The 20,873-nt window shown below is 60.5% G+C and overlaps 6 protein-coding genes across 6 annotated transcripts; 1 reads left to right on the forward strand and 5 right to left on the reverse strand.

Annotated features, from left to right (window-relative positions):
- Nucleotides 1–1,188: 1,188 nt before the first annotated feature.
- SPBR_04211 (uncharacterized protein) lies at nt 1,189–2,756 on the reverse strand (the record flags this gene model as incomplete). The annotated part of the gene is made up of 3 exons (XM_040762494.1): nt 1,189–1,255; nt 1,310–1,982; nt 2,132–2,756. The coding sequence occupies 3 exons, from the start codon at nt 2,754–2,756 to the stop codon at nt 1,189–1,191; spliced, it is 1,365 nt and encodes a 454-aa protein (XP_040621371.1).
- A 3,823-nt stretch (nt 2,757–6,579) lies between these two features.
- Nucleotides 6,580–7,587, forward strand: SPBR_04346 (uncharacterized protein; the record flags this gene model as incomplete). Its single annotated transcript, XM_040762629.1, has 1 exon — nt 6,580–7,587. One exon carries the CDS (start codon nt 6,580–6,582, stop codon nt 7,585–7,587), a length of 1,008 nt encoding a protein of 335 aa, XP_040621372.1.
- Nucleotides 7,588–7,982: 395 nt separating this feature from the next.
- SPBR_09189 (uncharacterized protein) lies at nt 7,983–8,234 on the reverse strand (the record flags this gene model as incomplete). Its single annotated transcript, XM_040767315.1, has 1 exon — nt 7,983–8,234. The coding sequence occupies one exon, from the start codon at nt 8,232–8,234 to the stop codon at nt 7,983–7,985; it is 252 nt and encodes an 83-aa protein (XP_040621373.1).
- SPBR_04072 (RNA polymerase 2 ctd phosphatase) lies at nt 8,235–11,222 on the reverse strand (the record flags this gene model as incomplete). Its single annotated transcript, XM_040762356.1, has 1 exon — nt 8,235–11,222. One exon carries the CDS (start codon nt 11,220–11,222, stop codon nt 8,235–8,237), a length of 2,988 nt encoding a protein of 995 aa, XP_040621374.1.
- A 3,152-nt stretch (nt 11,223–14,374) lies between these two features.
- On the reverse strand, nt 14,375–16,024 carry SPBR_04199 (solute carrier family 40 (iron-regulated transporter), member 1; the record flags this gene model as incomplete). The annotated part of the gene is made up of 1 exon (XM_040762482.1): nt 14,375–16,024. The coding sequence occupies one exon, from the start codon at nt 16,022–16,024 to the stop codon at nt 14,375–14,377; it is 1,650 nt and encodes a 549-aa protein (XP_040621375.1).
- Nucleotides 16,025–16,849: 825 nt separating this feature from the next.
- On the reverse strand, nt 16,850–19,514 carry SPBR_04095 (uncharacterized protein; the record flags this gene model as incomplete). Its single annotated transcript, XM_040762379.1, has 10 exons — nt 16,850–16,948; nt 17,010–17,294; nt 17,346–17,690; nt 17,754–17,846; nt 17,904–17,969; nt 18,021–18,332; nt 18,375–18,719; nt 18,768–18,861; nt 18,928–19,263; nt 19,309–19,514. 10 exons carry the CDS (start codon nt 19,512–19,514, stop codon nt 16,850–16,852), a joined length of 2,181 nt encoding a protein of 726 aa, XP_040621376.1.
- Nucleotides 19,515–20,873: the final 1,359 nt, after the last annotated feature.

A 20,873-nucleotide genomic window follows, 5' to 3' on the forward strand; every position in this document is an offset into this window, starting at 1 on the left:
AACACCATGTGACTTGAAAGATTTGAATCCGCTTTGGGGAAGGGTGACAAAATACGAAGTTGGGGCTGAGACGTTGAGCGGCGTTTTGTTGAAGACTGGCATTGGCTACAGGGCGTGGGCAATACAAAGTGGCTGCGAGACGAGTGGAGCAGGCGGTGAAGAAGAGTGATTCCGTTACGTAGGTATATTGCACATGATTCCCTTTCTCTTTTCTCTTGCAACTGGTTTTGTATGAATTGCATGTACGGGTATTTAGTCAGCTTGCATATGGGTGCATGCATTTGCTGGGTCTTTTGCTTTCAGGTGCACTATGGTACGACCCTGGAAAGGTCACGATGTGTCAACATACTTCATCACCTGTCCTGCTAGCCCTAGCCATGCCCTACAAAAGCCGCTTACGTCGCTGTGATGCTGCTGGCGATGGCGGTTTGTCGTACCCAGCATCGTTAGGTTCTTCATGTGCCCCATACCTCGTCGATCAAGCGAAGCTTGTACCCACGGTTGCTACATACTGGTCCCCGACGGCTCCATTTCGGACGCCGCCGGTACGGCCCACGGCCATGATCCAGATCCGTACAAGACTGCGGCGAACGGGTCCAGACGGCCGCTTCGGGCAGGGGCAGCCTAGAGAGTACAGAGTCCACTGAGGCTACAGGGCCGCGGAGATTGTCAGTGCCAATGGGAGGTACAAAATTAGTGCGGGACGCCCATTGCAGCTTCTGGATTCCCAACATCCAAGCACCCCTTCATCTTGGCCTTTTACCTTTTATTCCTTTTATTTCAAACACATGTGCGTTTTAACGAGCAAGAATAAGCTAAGAGACGGTGAGAACTTGTTCAAGCTGCGACGGACCGTCTACTGTAGTATGTACGGACGCACGTATTTATGAGGCACGTTTGTGTTTAAAGAGCGGCTACCCAACAGTCGACAGCAACAGCAGCAAACAACGACAAACGACAAACAACAGCAAAACAACTGGGCGAAGCTGGCAGACGTGTCGATGCGAGACCGTACGAACTGGGACAGGGCCGGCGTCTCGGTGAGCAGCAGTCACGCCGCGACGCCTTCGGGCCAGCCGGGGTCTGTAACGTGGAAGCCAACCGCAAAGAAATCAAATGATGTGGGAAAAAGAGAAGAAGAAAACCAATTTGCCAACGGTAAAGCTAGACGTGGCGCCATCCTTTGTCCTACGACGCCGAGTAGGTCGAGTCGATGGCGCCAAACTTGATGTTGGAGTAGACGACGGTGGAATCACTGAAAGGTTAGCGACGGACAACAGCAAACAGGACGCACAGGGGACCGACTCACCCGTTCTTCGACTCGACGTCCTTGGGGACGCCGCTGCTCGTGGCGCAGGGCCCGCGGCCCTTGCCGGCCGTCGCCGGGTCCGCGTCGGTCGGGTAGGTCGAGTCGAGCCACAGCATGTTGGAGTTGTGGTCGTCCCAGAGCGACAGCACGAGCACCATGGGCTTGGCCAGGGCGTCGGCCATGGCGGGGAAGCCGCCAATGTCGCCGAAGCTGTCGCGGTCGCCAAAGACCTTTTTCTGGCTGGTGCAGAAGTCGGGCGTGATGGAGTTGCCCGAGAGGCCCGGCCAGGTCGTCTTGGGCAGCTCAATCTTCTTGCCGCCCTGGACGTAGAACTGCTTGATCTCCGTCAGGGTCGTGCCCGAGCCCAGGAACTGCGTGACAATGGTAAACTTCTTGGACGTGTCGAGCGTCAGGCCCGCGCCGTAAAAGTCCTTGACGCCCATGCGGTAGGGGTTGAAGTCGCAGCCGTCCGGGTCGCAGTCGCCGGCGTAGCGCGACGCCGAGTACGTGCCGCCGCACTCGTCGCCGTTGCAGACGTGCTGGGCGTTGTTCTTGCAGGGGTGCGGCGTGTAGGCCATGCCCATGCTGTTGGCCTCCCAGATGTCCATTTCCGCGCAGCACGAGCCCATGTCGCCGACGCCCGCGTTTTTGTCGTTGGACGAGGGCTTCCATCCTGCGACGTTGGCCTGGGGGGGGGGGAGGAGGGGGGTTAGTATTTACGGTGAGTGGCTTGTCAAATAAGGATACGAAAGAAATACCTTTCCTACACATCGAGTTAGCCATCAACATCACAACCGAAACACGTCAAAAGCAATGACGCACCATTGATAAACTTCAGGTCGCGAGGGCACTGGCTGTCGCAGTAGCCCGTGCCGTACTTGGCGCCGGCCTTGTTGGTCGAGTATTTGCTCATGCCGCCGTCCTCGTCCATGGACACAAAGTAGACGGCGCCGTTGAGGCCGCACGGCAGCTTGCTGACGTCGACGTCAAAGGTAAACTCGTTGCCCAGCAGCGTGAACATGGCGTACTTGGTCGGGCTGGCCATGAGGTACATGCGCGAGCCGATGTTGGTCGCGTAGTCGCCCTTGGTGACAAACTTGAGCGTCAGGGCGCCGCCGCTCGTCGACGCGCCGTACGTCTTGGTGTAGTCGGCGCCGTCGACGACGCACTGCGACGCGCACGAGGTCGCGTCCGCGCACGCCGTGGTGTTCCAGTTGTTGTCCGTGTAGCAGTTGGAGTAGCCGCCCTTGTCGTGCACCCAGCGCCAGTTGGCGTCGATGACAATCTCGCCCTGCTGCGTCGTGCAGCTGCCCTTGGCCGTGCACTTCTGGAACGGCATCTTGGGGTGCGTCTCCGTCTGCTGCGTGCCGACGCCCTGGCCGGCGGCGAGCGAGGCCGCCGACAGCAGCAGCGTGGCCGACGAGACGAGGGACGTGACGGGGTGCATGGCGCCGACGGTGGGTGGATGAAAAGAAGGGGGTAGCGGGTGGCTTGGGGTCAGACGAAGAAATACACAGGACAGGCAGAAAACAGGACAGACAGAGACAGACTGCGGACAGACGATGGCGGGTGGTTTCCAAGACGCTGGGAGGGACCAACAGCACACCCCTTTGATTTTATACACTCGCAGACGTGCTCCATGGGGGAGCTTCGTCGATGTGCTGTCCGGATCGTTCCCGCTCGGTCCCTTCTAGACCAGTCTACCACGACTGCCTTTTCGACGGCATAGCCATAGAGGAGGCGCATCGACGGGATGAACAGCCGTTCCCCGCAGATGATATGACTCGAAGGGAAGGCTAAACGGCGTGAGAGACGAAGCGACGAGACAAAGCAAGAGCAGAGTGGCGACAAGAAACAGGGCAGGGCACAATTTGCTCGGTCCCATGCTCCATATGGCCCTGCTAATATCTCGTCAGGGCCCGGCTGGCCGACGGCTCCGATGAGGAGACGTACTGTGGGAGGAGACGTGGAACTTGGGTTGAGACATGGGACGAGCCGTGGACGACGCATGGACGACGCATGGGACGATGACTCGACCCTGTCAAGTTCTGGAAGCCATCGTTCCGTCTACTGGATAAGTAGAGCCGGTGCATCTCTGGTCCTCCCCATCTGTGTGATTATAATGGAATGGGCAGTTGGTGTCACGAAAGGTACATGAGCTGGCCCGTCTCGGTACTTCACGTCAGGCTCGAATGACTGTTGTCTGTCGATGGATGGCATTGTACTTTTTGGCCGGTACAGAGGACCCCGTTGCCCTCGACGAGTATCCGACCAAGTATCGCGATGCTGTCGTCGGCTCTTGCTCGTGATGGTGGGCAGCTTTGCGGGGAAGGACGGCCGTTTATATCGCTATATTAAGCGACCCAGCTCGACTGCATGGTAGGACTCGCGCGTCGGCCCAAGTGCCATCTGTGGCCGCCGTCTCCACTTGTCTGGCGATATATACACGCATAGACGTCGAGCGTGGAGAAAGGGTGGTCACTTTGCGGTCATTTTGCGGTCATTTTTGCCGTCCGTCTGAAGCGAGGACGACCGCAAGCCACCCACTCCAAACTGAACAAACCTGGGCAGGCCGCACCTGTCACTCTGTCGGTGGACTTGGCAGTGTCCACCATGGGCCGTCTTGGCCCCTTCAGTCTGTCTTTCGTTTGGACGGATCGTCTCTCGTCGTCTCACGCTCGCCTAGGTACGGCCGGCAGCTGTGCCGTTGTGGAGCGGACGAGAGTGCAAAAATGGGGCATCGAAGCACTGATGCCCCCAGACACAGACACGAAAAACGGGCAAGGCGCAAACCGTATGGAGACTGTGGATCTCGGTTTGTTTTTTATCGCTTGTCACGTCTTGGTACCAAGAAACGAGGCTGAAGTGGATGCAATTTGTGCATTTGTGACATCATCGTGTTTTGCATCGAACGATTTCACGACATAGGCGGTTCTCAGCGATACGGTGGCCCCGGCTCGCGTTGCTATTGCGGGTAAGCACAAAATTGTGTGCGTGCTGAACGGGACCCTGCTTGCCCATCAGAGCGACCACAAACCATCTCCAAGTACACAATTGTCGAGAGAGTGCCGGGTGTGGCATCCTGTCTAACGGTTAATAAAAAAGGATGTCTGTTGGACGATGGTGGACGGTGATCGCAGATGATCCAATGATTCAGATGATTCAAATCACTGTTGCAAATGATTGTTGCAAATTATCCTTCAAAATGCCCTCAACAGGGTGGCCGACGTGGTAAAACTCCTGTCGGCGATATGGCACAGTCGCTCTCAAAACGTAACGCGGAGGACACTGATCCGGCCAAGCCTGTCAGGGGCATCTCGTGATGGAGGGTGGATTGGTCGACTGTTGAGTGCCAGTCAACACGGCCCCGCAAAGTATCGCATCTTGATGTATAAAGCTTTCACCTGATTTCGTCGTACTCGCGACATATGCCCAGGACAACGGCTCTGTGCAGTCTTCTCGGCAACGACCTGCCGGTCAATGGTACGCGATACATGTGTCGACGCTTGGAATAGAAATAGCATCTGGGGGAAAAGGAGGGATCGCCAGGTCGTGATGGTGGAGGGTAGTCCATCTGGGACCAGGGAAAAGGGCAACAGAGGCCATCCAATTGGGTATACCCTGCCTTGTTAATACAACACAATACAATGCAATCCGGTACATACAACAATACATACAACAATACATACAACAGTACATACAACAGTACATACAACAGTACATACAACAGTACATACAACAGTACATACAACAGTACAATAAATAAACACAAACTCTCTCATGGCTTCTTGTAACCTCGACAAATGATGCCCGACGCTGCCGGCGATAGATCTGACTCTCGTCGACCTCACCGAGTTGATCTACAAGTATGAGGTGGGGTAAGAGAGGCACTCGGTTGCCATAAATTAAATAGATTGGCGTGGCATTACGAAACGGGGTGACCTATATCATCCTATCGTCGCAAAAGACGTCCTTGCCGCGGATATAATCTGCACGCACAATATATCCCAATGCTTGTATGAGCCCGGCCCTGTTCCGGCTTTACAGCAGACTGAATCGTGGGCGAGGCAGAGAGCGGTTGAACATCATGGGCGTCTTAAAATAGACACAGCGACGGAAACAATGTTTGGCGATGCATCATGGCGTCCGTCGAGTCAGGCAGCGGCGTTCTAGTTGATCCCCTGCCGGCAGTCCGGGAGGGGGTGGACGCAATAGGCTGCACAGGATTTCACTGTCTGGGTGTTCTTTGTCTCTCCGACGCAATGCTCGACGCCCTGTCTGAGTGTGTTGTGTCTCTCCGCGACATGGATGGATCCTCGCCTGCACAAAACAAGGCGCGGCGTTCTGTGGCGTGTGGACGGCTGTTTTGTGGCTTGCTGTTGCGGGTGGCGTTTCATCTTCGTGGGCAAGGCGAGCACCACTGTGGCTCATGTTTATTTTTACGACAATGCATTGTGAAGCCAAATAAGCCAACCCTCAGCTCTGGTGTCGACGTTTGACTGTTCGTTGGTGCCTCGTTACTGTCCACGAAAAACCTCACATCCGCAACAAGGCAAGCTCCAGAGCAAAAGCAGAGTTGACGAGGAAAAGCTCCGCTGTGACCATTCTGTATGTGCTCTACGCCGTGCGTCGTCCGTCGTATGTTGTACACTCTGTCAAATTGATTTCGTCTAGTCTCGTCCTGTGGAGACGTTACTTTCCTTTCATGTCTCCATTTCCTGATTGGGGCATATTTTGGCCGCAAACGAAGGATTTATTGTTTTTTGTTGAATGTCTTCTTGAACTTGAGTGAATGGGCGACGTCAACGAATTCAGAACAGGAAAAGAAGCAGTCTGGGCACCAGGGCCAAGCAAGCTAAAGAAAATAGAACGGTGATGTTTACGTTTGATTGTCAAGCGAGAAAAGCCCACTTGAGAAGTTTAGTACCAGTCGAGTTTGGGCATCGCAGTAATTACACGAGCACAGGAGCAGCAACGTCTTGAGATGCTGCAAGACACTACAACCACGCACCGAGCAGCCCGTGCACGCTGCCCACCGCTGTGGAGGAGAGCAGGGTCTGCGATGGTTTATTCTTTTTCACTTCTTTTTTTTTTTTTGGAAAATTGATTCTCATTTCCCTGCTATTTCTCCTCCTATTGATAATCGACCACGGCGTCTTCGTTTCTAGGAAGAACCATCCCATCTTGCTCGCTCTCTTGCCTTTTCTCAACGGCTTTTCGTATCTTCGTATCACCGGTTTCCAACGCCTCATCCTCCTCGCTCCTCCACAATGAAGATTGCCGTCATGTCCGCCTTCTTGGCCGCCATCTCGGGCGCCTCGGCCGGCGTCCTCGTCAAGCGGCCGGCCGCACCGCCGGCCGCCTCTTCGTCGCCGCCCGTCCGTGGCGGCTGCCGTCCCCGTGCCAACGACCTGTATGCCTGCTTCCTCAGCGCCACCCACGAGGCCCTCGACTACTGCAGCACCGCCGCCGGCCTCTACGTGGCGGCGGAGACGAGCACGGTGTTTGAGCCCGGCCCGACCGCGTACGTCCGCGTGGCAGCCGAGGTGGTGTCGGTGACGTCGACGGCCATCGTGTCGACGGCGACTGTCACCAGCACGACCGGCACCGTCACGTCCTTTGCCTCGACGGCGACGTCGACGGTGACGAGCACGCAGGTGTCGGTGCTGTACGTGTACGACAAGCGAAATGGCAAGCGAAACGGCAACGGCGGCGACCGGCTGGTGCTGGTGGACCGGGCCGTGGTGACGGCGGCTGCTGCTGCTGCTGCGTGGGACGACGCGCCCACCGTCACGGCCCACGTGGTGAAGCGCGTGACGGTGACGAGTACGATCAAGACGTGCACGGCGTCGACGTCGACGGTGACGGTGACGACTCTGAAGAAGCGGGCGACGGTCACCGTCCAGGGTCGCGACGCGGCGGCGCCGTCGTCTGCCGCCTCTGCCGCCTCTTCCGCCTCTGCCGCCTCTTCCGCCGTCTCCGTGTCTGGCGCCCCCGAACCATTGTGCGTCTCGGCTCTGCGCCCCGCCGCATCGGTGGTCTCGTCGGCGTGCTCGGAGCTGGTGGCGACGTATGGGGCGACGCCCGCGGCGGTGACCGACGTGATTGTGCTGCCGGCGACCACGGTGACGGTGTCGGAGGGCATCTCGTCGGCGCTGACAGCGGTGGAGGCGACGGCGACGCGGACGGTGCTGACGGTCCTGGAGGTGACGGCCGTGACGACGGCGACGGTGTCGACGTGCACGGTGGTGACGTCGACCATCACTGTGTCGATGTAGCGGGTCGAGGGCATGTATACTTTTGTACATTGTACGAGACACTCAATATACCCGCCGTCGTGGAACGTTCAGTTCAGCTTGTATTCCCACCGAAGCGCCGTGCATACAGAAGACGAGACAAAACGTAGAGGCCATATACCGGGGAAATGAAACGAGCCCAATGCAAGGGAAAGAGAACAGAATATGAAAACATGAATGGCAAAGAAAACGTAATAGAAGGATAAAAAGGAATAAAAGATACAACGCCATGAACAGCCGCCTTTGTCTACACACCCGACCTATCCTCTTATCCTCGCCCGTCCCATGCAGATGACAGAAGAAACCAAAAAGACCAAAAAAAAAAACATTGTAAAATGCCGCCGAGACAGGTTTCTCTTCTTCACCCATAGAACATGCTACATCAAAAACGACCCGAGCGCCTGGCTGACGTCGGGCACGAGACCCTCCACGCCCTCCATGCCCTCCTTGTCCGGCGCAGAGACGGCAGCAGGGTCCGGCACGGTGCTGCCGCTGCCGACGTCCTCGCGCTCGTCCATGGGTTCGAGCCCATTGCCGGGTGTCTCCGCGCCACCAGCGCCATCAGGGTCACGGTCGTCGACGCCGTCGCCGCCGGCGCCCTCTTTCGTGGCCAGCGGCGGCATTTGCATCTAGCCGCCACCACTGCCACTGCCACTGCCACTAACGCCGCCACTGACGCCGGCTGCGGCTGCCTCTTCTTCGTCCAGCTCGGCCATCAGCATCGCCTCGAGCTCGTCCTCGTCAATGTCCACGCTGGCGGACGGGGCGGGGGCCGACGTCGGTGGTTTGGACGGGACAGACGATGGGACAGACGACGGGACAGACGGAACAGACGACGAGTTGGTCTGCTGCCGGAGAGGGTGTGTCGACTCGCCGCCGCTGGCATTGCCACTCCCTGTACCGGACGAGGCAGCCAGGGCGGCGGCGGCGGCGGCGGCGGCGCGTCGTTGGGAGGCGCTGCGGCTGCGGGAGGCCAGCTTCTGGCGTTTGGCCAGGAGCGTGCGTCCCCGGAGAGACGCTCGCTCGCCGTCGGTGTCGGTGTCGTTGCCACCGCCGCTGCCACCGCTGCCACCGCTGCCACCGCTGCCACCGCTGCTGCCGCTGCCGTGTTTCCGTTTCGACGACGTCGACAGCAGGCTGCCGTTAGCGTCTGCGTCGCCGTTGCGGTCCATGTCGACGTCGTTGTCGCCGTCGTGGTCATGGTCCTCGCCGTAGTCGGATTCGTCCCGCTCGTCGCCGTCACCATCGTCGTCGTCTTCGTCGTCGCCCTCGGCCAAAAACATTTCCAGCTCGTCGTCCGCCGAGCCCCAGTCGAACGTGCCGAGCTCAGCAATCGGGCTCATCCCGTCGCTGTTGTGGAACTCGTCAAACTCGCCGACGTCTCCGTGGCTGTCTTCGTCTTCGTCGCCCTCACCAGGGCGACGGCGGCGACCGGGAACATGGATGCGCAGACCCGGCGTGCCGTTCTCGTTGCTCTCGTTGTTTTCGTTGTCGTTTTCGCTGTCGTCGGCATCGCCATCGAGATCGGCATCCGAGATCGTCTCGGTATCTGTACCACCGAGCTGCGAACCGCCGTTGGCGGTACCAGACACGGCGCCGTGCTGGTTGCGGTCGGCTGGGTGAATGTCGACGAGGTACGGTGTCTCGTCGACGAGGTCCCATTGGCTGAAACAGTCAATCAGCCAGTTCTGGTTGACAATCTTGATGCTCGGGAACCGCGCTGCCTGGCGCACTTTTTGGGTCCGCGGCCGGTCGCTGCTAATCACCAGGTGCGTGACATTGCGGGAGATTTGGCGCTGCAGCTTGGCGCCAAAGCTGGCGGCCTGCATGCCAATCTCGGACCGCTCCACGTCCATGCCGAGCGGCACCAGGCCCGACAGCACAATGGTCGAGCCCTCCAGCACTTGGCCCTTGAGCCGGTCGAGGATCTCGCCCACGTCGGGGACGGCGTCCACAATCAGCGACGTCGAGGCGCCGCGCTCCTCGTCGTACTTTTCGTAGAACTCGTGGTGCAGCTTGGTCAGGTGCTCTTTGAGATAGCCGAGCTCCGTGTCGTCGTCGAAGAGGACGCAGTGCCGTTGTGTGGCCTGGGCATCGGTCTCGCCACCGTCCGAGGACGCCGTCGACGCTTTGGCGGAGTCTTCCTTGTCGAGCTGTTCCTGCATATGCAGCAGGGGCCGGTCCTTGATCTGTTTTTCAATCGCCCGCTCCTGCTCTTCCGTCTGTTTTTGAAGCAGGACCACGTCGATTGTGTTCTCGTCGCCACGGACGGGCGTTGCGCCGTTGGGCGGTGGCGTGCTGCCGTTGGACACGGATGTGGCCGGTGTCGCAGCAGCAGGTGAGGCTGTGTCGGCGCTGGAGACGGCCGTGGAGGCGGCGGTGGACGCGGGGGAGGCGGTCACTTCGTTGTCGTCCTTTTTGACCGTGGAAGCGTCGGATGTGGTGGATGTGGTGGATGTGGAGGTGGACGCGGAGGTGGACGCGGAGGTGGACGCGGAGGTGGATGTCGGGGTGGTTGCTGCTGCTGCGGCGGCGGCGGGCACGGCCGCGGTGGCGGCCGCGGATGAAGACGACGATGCCGCCGGCAGGTCGTCCCGCTTCGGCAAGAAACTGGAATTGATATCGCCCGTGCCCTTGAAGAAGTCGTACGGGCTCACCTTGATCAGGTTGTGGCGGTTGTGCGGCCACACGTCGGCACGGTCGTCCATAATCACGGCCATGTTCGTGCTGACCGGGAACAGGCGCTGCAGCGACTTGGCGACAATGTTGCCGTTCTCGTCGCGGCTGATGACGCGGTTGCCAAACAGGCGCTGCTCCGGGTCGACAATCTTGGCAATGTTGGTCGCGTAGGTGCGCGTGCCCATGGTGTAGACGTGCAGCTCGTACAGGTTGGCGATGGCGGCCAAGAAGTCGGCCAGGCCGGGGCGCATCTTGATGTAGTAGAAGCAGCCGCGCGCGACGCCGCCGTGCCGGCCCTCCTCGAGCTGGAAGCGCTGCACGTCGCGCAGGGCCTCGTAGTTTGGATTGGACGCGTCCTGCTGCCACTCGCCAATGGTGGGGTCGATGCAGGCATGGATGATGGTCTGGTCCAGGTCGACGACGAGGCTCAGCTTGCGCTGCTGCAGCAGGCGCTCTTGCAGCTCCTTTTCGGCGCGCGTGGCGGCAGTGTGGCTGACGGTCAGGTTCGTCTGGTCGTGGGTCATGTTGATGGGGGCGCGGTCGGTGTCGCGCTGCTCGCTGGCCCAGTTGACCTCGTTCATGTCCTTGCCGCAGAGGGCGCAGAGGCCCTGGAACTGGATCTCGTGGGTGCAGGCCTCCTCGACGGTGACACAGGCGCGGTCGCGCGCGACCACCTCGCCGACGCGCACGTTCCAGGCGAGAAGCGTGCCGTCCTCGGGCGCGTTCCAGTCGGTGATGCTTGTGAGTGTTTTTTGCTGGAGCTCGAGGGTCTCGCGGTCCTGCGGGAGCTCCATGGTGTACTCGTACGAGTACTGCAGGACGGGTTCCTGGCGCCGGATGGTGTCGCCGGGGGTCTTGTAGAGCTTTGTGATTTTGATGGGGTACTTGAGACGCGCGCCAAAGTGCAGCGTCTTCTCGCCCTTTTTGCCGGTGGCCATGGCGGCGGTGGTGCCCGGGGGCGGGGGATACTTGGTGCGGATGTGCTGCGAGAAGCGGGTGAGCGGCGTCGGGACAAGGCGGATGGGCGCGCAGGGGTAGTAGCGCGGGCCGGGTCGCGAAGCAGAAGCTTCCTAGTGGGCAGACTTCGGATCGGCAACAAGAGACGATGTGAGGTAGGAGACGGCGGTCGGCCACGGGCGAGAGGAGGATGGTGGTTGACGCGGCGGTGGTGGTGGAGGGTGGAGCGGCCGCGACGGAAGCGTATAAGTTGGCGATGGCTCACGGGGTTCGGTGGCGAATGGATTGTTCGTTGTAGATGTAGGCACAGGCGCAGTCGCATTCGCAGTCACAGTCGCAAAAGAGAACTCTGCCGCTGCTGTGTGGTCATAAGCCATATTAGTAAAATAGTTTGGACAATGGATGGGGGAATACACAATGTCGGCAACTAAGAATGGGCCATAAATCATAGCCAGAAAAAATGGTGCAAGGCAAGCAAAAGAGACGCCAGGAGATGGTGATGACGATGACAATGAGGATGACGATGCGAATGGTGTCTGCAGGGTGGCAAGCAAAAAGTGGACGAAGAGGAGAAGCCTTCGTCTTGCCAGTCGCCGGCCGGATGTCGTTGTTCTTGCGGAGGAGCTGGAAACGGCTCGGCAACCAGACGATGTAGGCAGAAGAGGCAGGCAGGAGCCACGGAGGGGGGGGGCGGTAGGATAGCGTGGGCGCATTGGTGATGAGAACGGTACATACCTCACGAGGGAGAGGACAGCGAGAGCAGTGCTGGACCGGCTGCCGTGATACGCGCGCGCGCGTGGAGAGGACGGCGCAGGAGGCGAGTCGGAGGCGGTGACAGCGAGAGCTGAGAGGAGGGGAGAGAGGAGGAAAAAGGATCGCGAAGAAGACGGCGTTGGCGGCGTGGTGGGTGCTGCGAGGACGGATGACGGCCCATCGCACCTGCTGGCAAGAGCAGACAGAAGAGGTCGAACGTCGAGGCGAGAGGTAGGGAAAGGAAGGAGCGATGCAGACGTCACGACGCGATCGGTGGACCGAGTTGACCGGTTTGGGACACTTTAACCGTCAATGGGGTTAAGCGCACGATGGCGGCAAGGATTGGCTGTGGGTTGTGTGGGCGGCCGGCAGCGATTGGCTGCTGACGGGAAAGCTGAAGCGTACGAATGTACGAACCACCGACAATTGCAAAGAGCTGCAAGACGGTGTTTTGTTTGCGCCTCGACAAGAAGAGGAATAGGAGAAGCGCCAGCCAAAGCGTCTATTGTGTTTCTGTGTGTTTCTGTTTGTTTTGTGTAGCCCCAGACGGTACCAGGGACGGAAGGTGCCAGCCAGGAACGTGTCGAGATAGAGGAAGAAGGTACGGCCGGCGAAGAAAGTCGAGGGTGAGGAAGGTACGCGTCGGTTGGTGAGAGCCGGTCGCAGCTTCCTAGCTCGTTGATCGCGATGCCTTGTCTGCGCGCGTCGAAGGGTGGCGAGGTGGAGGGTGGGTAGCGGCAGGTGCGAAAAAATGGAGCGGAGAGCAGGAGCGATGCAGATTGAATTGGGACGAGCGACACAGAGCCACGAGACTACAAACAGAAAATGGAAGGTCCAGAACAGGGCTCTGTATTCTGTACGGAGTACAGAATACTGTGACAGCTCCAAGACGCACGGGCCACGTTACGGCTGTCAAGGCCTGGAGCGAGGAGTCGACGTCAATACTGTGCGAAGACAGTGCGTATACTGTATAGCCTCGAGGGTGGTTAGAGATTCTTGAAGGACAACGTGTATTGGAGGCCAAGGTGCAAATAGAGTAAGAGACGAAGGTGAAGCTGTGTCGACTTGTATGTGAAAGAAACAGAGAACGGACAACAAGGCCGAATGCCGTTGTGGAGTGGATCTGGAACAACGGTTGCAATCCAATGAAAGAGCGGACGTACGCCCTACGACACCGTCGAGCTGGGGCCAGCGTGAGCTTTCGAGTCGCTTTTATAGAAATGACTTGCGTGGAGAAGGCACGGAAGGACGCGGAGCAAAGTAAAGGCGATGATATTGAAAAAGGAGGCGTCCTATTCACAACGATGACGGCCAAGACGGCGGAAGGCAAAAAACGGTGAGCGGGCTGGGCGGGTGCTAAAATGGTGGTGTGACGTACTCAGTATGTTGTTGAGCTAACAGTGTGGGGAGAGGTCGATGGGACGGTCGAGTTAAGAAGAATTCGCTTCAGTTGGGAGTGCACGGACTATTTGAACAGCAGAAAGGATTGATGATGATGATCCGACGATTTGCGGTGACGAGTTTAAATGTGTGTGGAGACGCCGTGTTGTAAGGTGGAGAGGAAAGGGCAAGAAGAGGCAAGAGCAAAGGGCGGGCTGAAAACGATGATGAATGGGATAAGGATACTAGGGGTGCAAAGTGCCGAAACGGGAAGGTACGAATGGTGGGCCAACCCGCGACGAAATCGGTGTAAGTAGGTGCAAAAGGTGGGCAGGCAAGTGGAATTGGCAGCCTGGCCTATAGTTATGTCTGTACGAAGTACACAGAGTGTGAGCGAAGCCCGGCCTTTTGTACCTGGTCCGTTTCCGTTTCGTGTGCAGAGAAGGCTAACAAGGCAAGAACAAAAGGGCGTTTGCCTAGTTGGAGCAGGAGCAGCCCGAGGATTCTTTGTTTGCTGCGGGGCAGGCGCCAAGCAGAGTGCGTCTTATTGGCAGCAGCCCTGGCAAAGTGCATGCACGCGACGATCCCTGGTTACAGAAAGACGCAGTCTGGCAGTCTGGCAGTCGCCGTGTCGTCGTACAGGGCCGGGATTGCTTCCCGTGTGGACGACCACGTGCGGCAACTGCAAGGGACAGCAGGGAGACTCAGGCGAGAACCAACAGACAATTACACGGAGTTGGTGTCGGGCAAGATTGATTGTACGAGAACACAGCAGCGTTTTGTGCAGGAGAGCGTCACAATCAATGAATGACAGGACAACAAACAAACGGAGAACACAAACGTCCGCGGCAAACGACGAGCGCACCAAACAGGAGTACTGTAGTGACAAGCAGCAGGCATACGAGGCATGGCAGCATCTAAACAAGCGAAGCAAGGCCGGTGTAGTAAGAAGCAAAACAGCCATTTCGTGCGTCGTGACTCATAAATGCAACCATGCAGGCTACGCGTCCACCCCCCGCCGCCCCGACAACGCCTTGTCCAGCCAGCGCTGCGCCGGCGGCAGCGGCGAGTGGAACAGGTGGCCGCGGCGGCGGCGCACAAAGGCCGTGTAGAGCGCGGAGGCCGTGTAGACGGCGGCGACGCTGACGACGACGGGCCAGCGGAACTGGTCGGGGCGGGCCCAGACGATGGTGGTGGCGTAGGCGAGGACCTCAAAGAGGTTCTGGGCGGCGGCCTCGGCGGACGAGAAGGCGCCGCGGTGGGCGTCGGCGACCTCGTCCTGGACGAGGCTCTGCGCGCAGAGGTCGTAGCCCCAGAGGCCGATGCGGCTGAGGGCGACGCCGACGGCCAAGGCGGTGGCGCCGGCGGTGGCCCCTGGGGGGCTGGCAGCGGGCAGGCCCCAGAAGACGGCCGTGGCGGCCGTCAGCCACAGGGCCTGCCACGACAGCGACCAGATGCCACCGCGGACGACGCCGAGGCGGCCCATGAGGCGGGGCGCGATCCAGGTGGCCGACAGCTCACAGACGGTGCTGGCCGTGCGGGCCAGGCCGACGTACAGCGGGGTGTAGCCGGTGGCGAGCAAGAAGGTGACCATCTGGCCCGAGAAGGAGAGCACGGTCAGGTACAGGAGGGCGAGCGCGAAGGAGGGCAGAAAGGCCGGGTGGCGCACGTAAAAGGGCAGCGACGCAAACGGCAGCAGACGGCGGCCGACCGCTTTGGTGGCGTGCCAGAAGGTCGTTGCCGTGGTCCTGGGCGCCACAGCAGCGTCGTCCCACGCGGCCGGCCGCCGCCGCAGCGCGGGCACGCGCCGGTACACCACCGCGATGCAAAAGTACTCCGCCCCGACAGAGGCCGTGCTCGTGCCCAGCGTGGCACACAGCGCAGCGCGCGGCGACGCGGCCGCCACCAGCGAAATGGCGAGGGGCCCCACGAGCTTGCAGAACAGGTCGATGCGGCGCAGGCGCGCGCTCACGCGGCGGCGCGCGGGCGCGTTGCCCTCGGTCAGGACGACGACCCAGTCGCGCTCGACGGCCACCAAATTCAAGATGGACCCGAGCTTCTCGACGCACGCGGCGACGACGGCCACGGCGAAGAGGCCGGATGCGACGGGCGGGGAGGCGGCGGTCTTGGCCAGCATCGCCCAGAACACACCACAGCTCACGGCCACCGCGACGCGCTGCCCCAGGATCGACGCGCGCACGGCGGCCAGCCGGTCCACGCGGTCAATGCACGCGCCCACGGCCTCGGCAAAGACCATGGCCGCCACGCCGCGCACGACGGCATACACCGACATGGGCAGCAGCGTGTCCGGGAAGACGGCGGCCAGAAACAGGACGGCGGCAAACTCAAACACGCGCGAGTTCCACGTGGACAGGAAGTGGGAAACGTACAGCCGCGTGGCCAGAGCAGTCGGGAAGGGTGGAGGGGGGGAGGGGGGGTCCTCGGGGGTGTCCATGGGGGTTTCCTCTGGGGCGTCCTCCAATGCTCCGGGGGCGGCAGATTGATGAGGCCGCTGCTCGGCATGCTGCTCGATGTCCCGTTCGACACCCTCCACGACGTTTCGTTCGACACTCCCCACGTTATCCTCCCCAGCACTCATCTCGCCGTTGAGGAGTCCGTCCGGCACTCGGCTTGCGGTCGATGCACTCATTTTGCAGAGTTGAAGTGACAAATGAAAGGCGAAAGAGCCATTGTCGTGTCGAGGACGCGCAGACGTAGAGGGCGGGGATGGCTGTTTAAAGACGTTGCAGTACTACGCCGTATGGCGGCGCAATCAACGAGCAACGGAACAGTGGTCCAGACTTTCTCGGATGCTGGCCAGCCGCTTCGTACGATTCCGTCCGTCGTTTGTGCTGTGTCCGTCATTTGGCTGAGCCTTGTTCGGCAGCCTCGTTTTGGGCGCTTGCCAAGATGGCAGTTGAGGCGTCGCTCCAGGGGCTTTGAGTGGATTGGGAGCCTGTTGTCCCACTGTTTTAGGGCAGGTCGTGCCATACAGGTGACCGGTGACCGGTGCCCTAGCGTCTGCTAGGAGGTGCATCCAGGCGACAACAGGTAGCTCCGAGCCGACAAGATATAGCAACCCAACGGAAATGCTGGCTGTTGACCAGTCTTTACAACATACGTTCAAATAGATAGCTGAAGGTAGGTTTGTTTCGGTACATTATTTCCTTTTATTCACGTAAGTTACTGCCTCTAAGCAATGTGTCATTTTCTCAGTTACTTGACATTTTTTTATACGTCTTTTATTTACTTTTATTTTTTAATTTATTTTCTTCATTTAGAAAAGTACCGTAAATCACATGTTCATTATTCCAGTCAGGCAAATAAATCTCTTCATGGGAACCTACTTGGCAACAAATGAAGCAAACAAGAAACTAGCATTAAGAAGTTGAGTACATGAAACGGCAAAACGAGAAAAAAAAAAGGCAAGCGAGTATGTACAAGCGCCACAGCGACGGGGGGCATCCCTCTCTGTCTACTCCCGATCGGGCGAGTTGTGCCGCGTCGGCATGTAGAACTCGTACTGATCGGGGAAGAGGATGATGTTGGCGAGGCGGACCAGTTCCAGCTCGGCCTGGGAGAGGGATTCGTCGGTGGGCGGCGCGGACGTGGCAGACGCGGCAGACGCGGCAGACGTGGCCGCCGGGGGGCTCGACGTCCATAAAGTCGGGCGCCTCGGTCGACTCGGTCGACTCGGTCGACGCGACGACGTCCGTGTCCACGTTGGACGTCTCCGCCGCCGCCGCCGCCGGCTTCTCGACGTCCCACGGCAACAGGCCCATCGCCCGCAGGCCCTCGCGGCCGCCGACGGCTTCAATGGCCGTCTCGCCGAGGCGGGCGGCATGGTCGGCCTCGCTGCCGAGCCCGGAGCCGGTGGCGTCAAAGTCGGGGCCGGGGTGGCCGCGCAAAAAGGCCTTGCGCTGGCGGGCGAGGTAGAGGGCGTTGGTCTGGGTCAGGGGGCAGGCGGGGACGTAGACGAGCATGGGGGCGGTGGCCAGGGAGGCCGACCCGCCGTCGGTGGCAGGCCCGCCCTCGCTCGTAATCGTGTAGGGCGTGTCGCAGTGCCACACAATGTAGTCGCCGGCCTGCAGGCTGGGCGGCGTCAGCAGGCTCTGGCGCAGCTGCAGGTGCGGGTGCCACAGCTCGGTGACGCGCTGGGCGTGGCCGGGGACGGCGCCGTGGATGATGGTCGACGCCTCCTCCTCCATGTCCCAGTTGGCGGCGTCCAAGAAGGCGGCCCAGGCGGCGGCGTCGTCTTTGTCTTTGCCGTCCTTGTCATTGCCCTGGGCCGCCGTCTTGGGGGCCGCCGTCTTGGGCTTGAAAAAGGGCCGCAGCAGAAAATACGCCGTGGCCAGCTTGGGCGACGGCAGCAGGCGCACCATGCCGGGGGTGACGTCGGTCAGGGCCAGCAGGCCCTGGAACATGCGGAAAACGCTGCAGGCGCCGGCGCCGTTGTACAGGTCCGGGGTGGCCTGGACGCGGCCCGCGGGGTCCCAGGGGTCGTAGTCTTCCCAGCGGCCGCGGAAGACGGAGTCGTACGTGCCGCCGCGGCCGTAGCCGTCGGGCTCCCAGCGCTCGAGGGAGCCGCCGTCGACCTGGGCCATGACGGTGGGGGGCGTCACGGGGGTCGGGGCCTTGGCCGGCACCGCGGCCGGCACCGCGTGCGGCGACGCCGCCTTGTCGGTGGTCTCGTCCTCTTCTGTTGCTTCATCCCCCTTGTCTCCATCGGCCGTCGCCGCCGCCTTTGCTTTCTTCTCCTGCTCCGTCTCCGGCTTGTGCACCAGGTTCACCTGCTCGACGTCCACGTGGATGCGGATGCGGTCGGCGTAGCTGATGGGGAAGCGCGTGGCGACGCGCGGGTCGCCCGACGGCCCGCGGGCGCTCTTGTCCGCGGCGGCCTTGTCCGGAGTCGGCGACGGCGACGGCGACGGGGCCGCCGCCCAGAAGCCCATGGCAAACTTCATGGCCCGCAGCACATTGGGATGGGCGCGCGCGCGCACCTGCGCGGGCGTCCAGAAAAAGTCAAAGCAGGTCGGGTCCTGCGGCGGCGGCGGCTTGATGTCGTAGGTCGAGCCGTCCGACCCGTCGGTGTCGGCGGGCTGCAGGTACTGGCAGGTCTCGTCGACCCAGGCGGCGGTGTCGCGGGCGGGCACGACGCCGCGGACGACGCCGACGCCGCACGTCTTGAGGGCGTCCTGGAAGGGCTGCACGGCGGCCGGGTCGTCGATGGCGGCAAAGTCGATGGAGGGGATGAGGGCGGGGCCCTGGTCGGCGATGCGGCGGACGTCGGCGGCCAGCGCGTCCAGGAGACGGGCCCACGAGGCCTTGATGGCGTCGTGGTGGCCCTCGGCGAGGCGGCGCTTGATGTGGGCGAAGCGGGACGGCAGCGGCACCGGCTCGGCGCCGTAAAAGGAGAGCACGGGCGGGTCCATGGCGTTGGGCGCGGCGGCGGCGGACGACGACGGCGGGAAGCCAAAGCCGGCCAGGCTGGCGATGGGCGGAAAGGGAAAGGGAAGGGGAAACGGGGACGGGAAGGGGGCCTGCTCGACCGACGACTTGGAGCGGTAGCGCAGCTTGTTGAGGCGCCGGCGGTTCTTTTCGTCGGCGGCAGCGGACGAGGACGCCGACGAGGAAGCAGACGCGCCGTTGCTGCGGCCGGTAGGCGACGAGGGCTCAAGATGCGGCTCGTGCGCGTCGTCGACGGAGCTGTGGTGGCCGTGGCCGTGAGGGTGAGCGTGGCCCTGACCGTGGCTGGACAGCTCGCTTTCGAGCTCGCGCAGCGGACTGCTGAGACGGCTGCGGGGTGTCGACGCCGCCGCCGGTGCGCCGCTGGAGCCTCCTGCGCCGCCGGAGCTGCTTGGCAAGAACAGGTGGTCGCGCAGACTCTCGCTGTTGATCAGATGTGTGTGGGGATGTGGTCTGTGGCCGCCCGACGGGTTGGGCGGTGTGATGGAGGGCGAAGGGGCGTATTGGCTTTGGTCTCGTTGGTGATGCTGTTGCTGGTGTTGCTGCTGCTGGTGCTGTTGCTGTTGCTGTTGCTGCTGGTGCTGGTGGACAGCCGCAGCTACAGCCAGAGGCGACGGGTCGGCGGCGGTTTGTGGTGGCGGCCGTGCCAGGATGGCGGCGGAGAGAGAAGCCATCGCGAGATGCGTTGGGCGCGGGCGCTCAGGCCGTAATATAGGAGAGGAGGGGCGCAATCAGAGCGTGGAACAGAGCGTGGAACAGAGCGTGCGTGGGCGGCGTCCAGGGTCCTTGGCTGGTGCGGGTTAGGGCGTGTCGAGTGCGGGGAAGCCCTGAAGATGTACCTGTCAACGCCGGCCCGTCAGGAGTCTGTCGCAGGAGGCCCAGGTGCTGCTGATTCGTATGCAGATGTTTTGTTCGCTGTCTTCTCGCTTCCGTGTCTCCTGTCTCGTGTCGCCCGATTTGCGATGCTTCTGTTTGTTCGCTTCTCGCTTCTCGCTTCTCGCTTCTCTCGTCTCGTTGTCCTCCACTCTGATCCAGAGGCGTCGCCGGTCGCGTGTCCTTTTTTGCAGGTGTTGTGCCGTGTTCGATACCGTCGATGCCGTTGTCGTCTTCCTTCTATCTCGTCATTCGTATGTCTTGTTTCTTGTAGCCCTGTCGTCTTGCTGTTCTCGTCTCGCCGCCGTCTTGTCTTGTCGTTCTCGTGTCCTCAGGTGCCAAGTCGTGTCCTCCTTCCCTCCTCCAAGGCGTGAATCCCGAGATCCTGAATCAAATCATAAACGTCGTCTTTCGTCTTTCGTCTTTCGTCTTTCGTCTTTCGTCTTTCGTCTCTTCGTTTCTTTCTCCGTTTACTTGTAGACTGCTCTTTACAGATCCCTGCGCTGGGCCCAAACTCTACTTATATTTTCTCCCTATTCTGTCGTCCTCCTCCCCAGAAAACACGCCTCACCCACGCGGCTCGGGCTCGTTCCAGATCCAGAACATGCGCGGAACGATGGCCCGGCCGGCCCCTTTGGTCCCATTTGGCCTTTGTCCAACGGCGCCACTAGGACAAGAGCTCCACGCTGCGCAATATCCACCACTGCAGACGTCTCACCCTCCATGTGGCTGTCGTCTTGCCGTTATGTCGTTTGTCCTGTGGACCAGTCCAGTTGTCTGGAGCCGCCCTGGCCGCCCTGCCGTCTGGCCGTCGAGCCTCGCAGTGCGGTCTGCGTGTTGTCCTCTGTCTTCTCTCCCTTCTCCCTCTCCGCCCTCTTTATCGCCTCGTCTCCTGCAGGACCGCGGCTCGCGGGATGCCTTTCCTGCCCACCCTTTGCTGCTGCCAACCTTTTTTCCTTATTTCTTGCCGCTTCGCTCCCGTTCTTTCTCCTCGCTGCTCCTGTCCCCATTTCCAAGTCGAGCCGCCCGCTGCTCCACGTTTCTTCTTGATTGAGGTCCTTTTCGCGCCAGGCGATCACACACGGGGAGTACGAATACACGCCAGTATTTCGTACATTGTATTATTTACGTATCGCATCTTACAGTGTATCTTACACAGA

This window comes from Sporothrix brasiliensis (genome assembly GCF_000820605.1).
Source record: "Sporothrix brasiliensis 5110 chromosome Unknown Cont16, whole genome shotgun sequence".
NCBI classification, from domain to species: Eukaryota; Fungi; Ascomycota; class Sordariomycetes; order Ophiostomatales; family Ophiostomataceae; genus Sporothrix; species Sporothrix brasiliensis.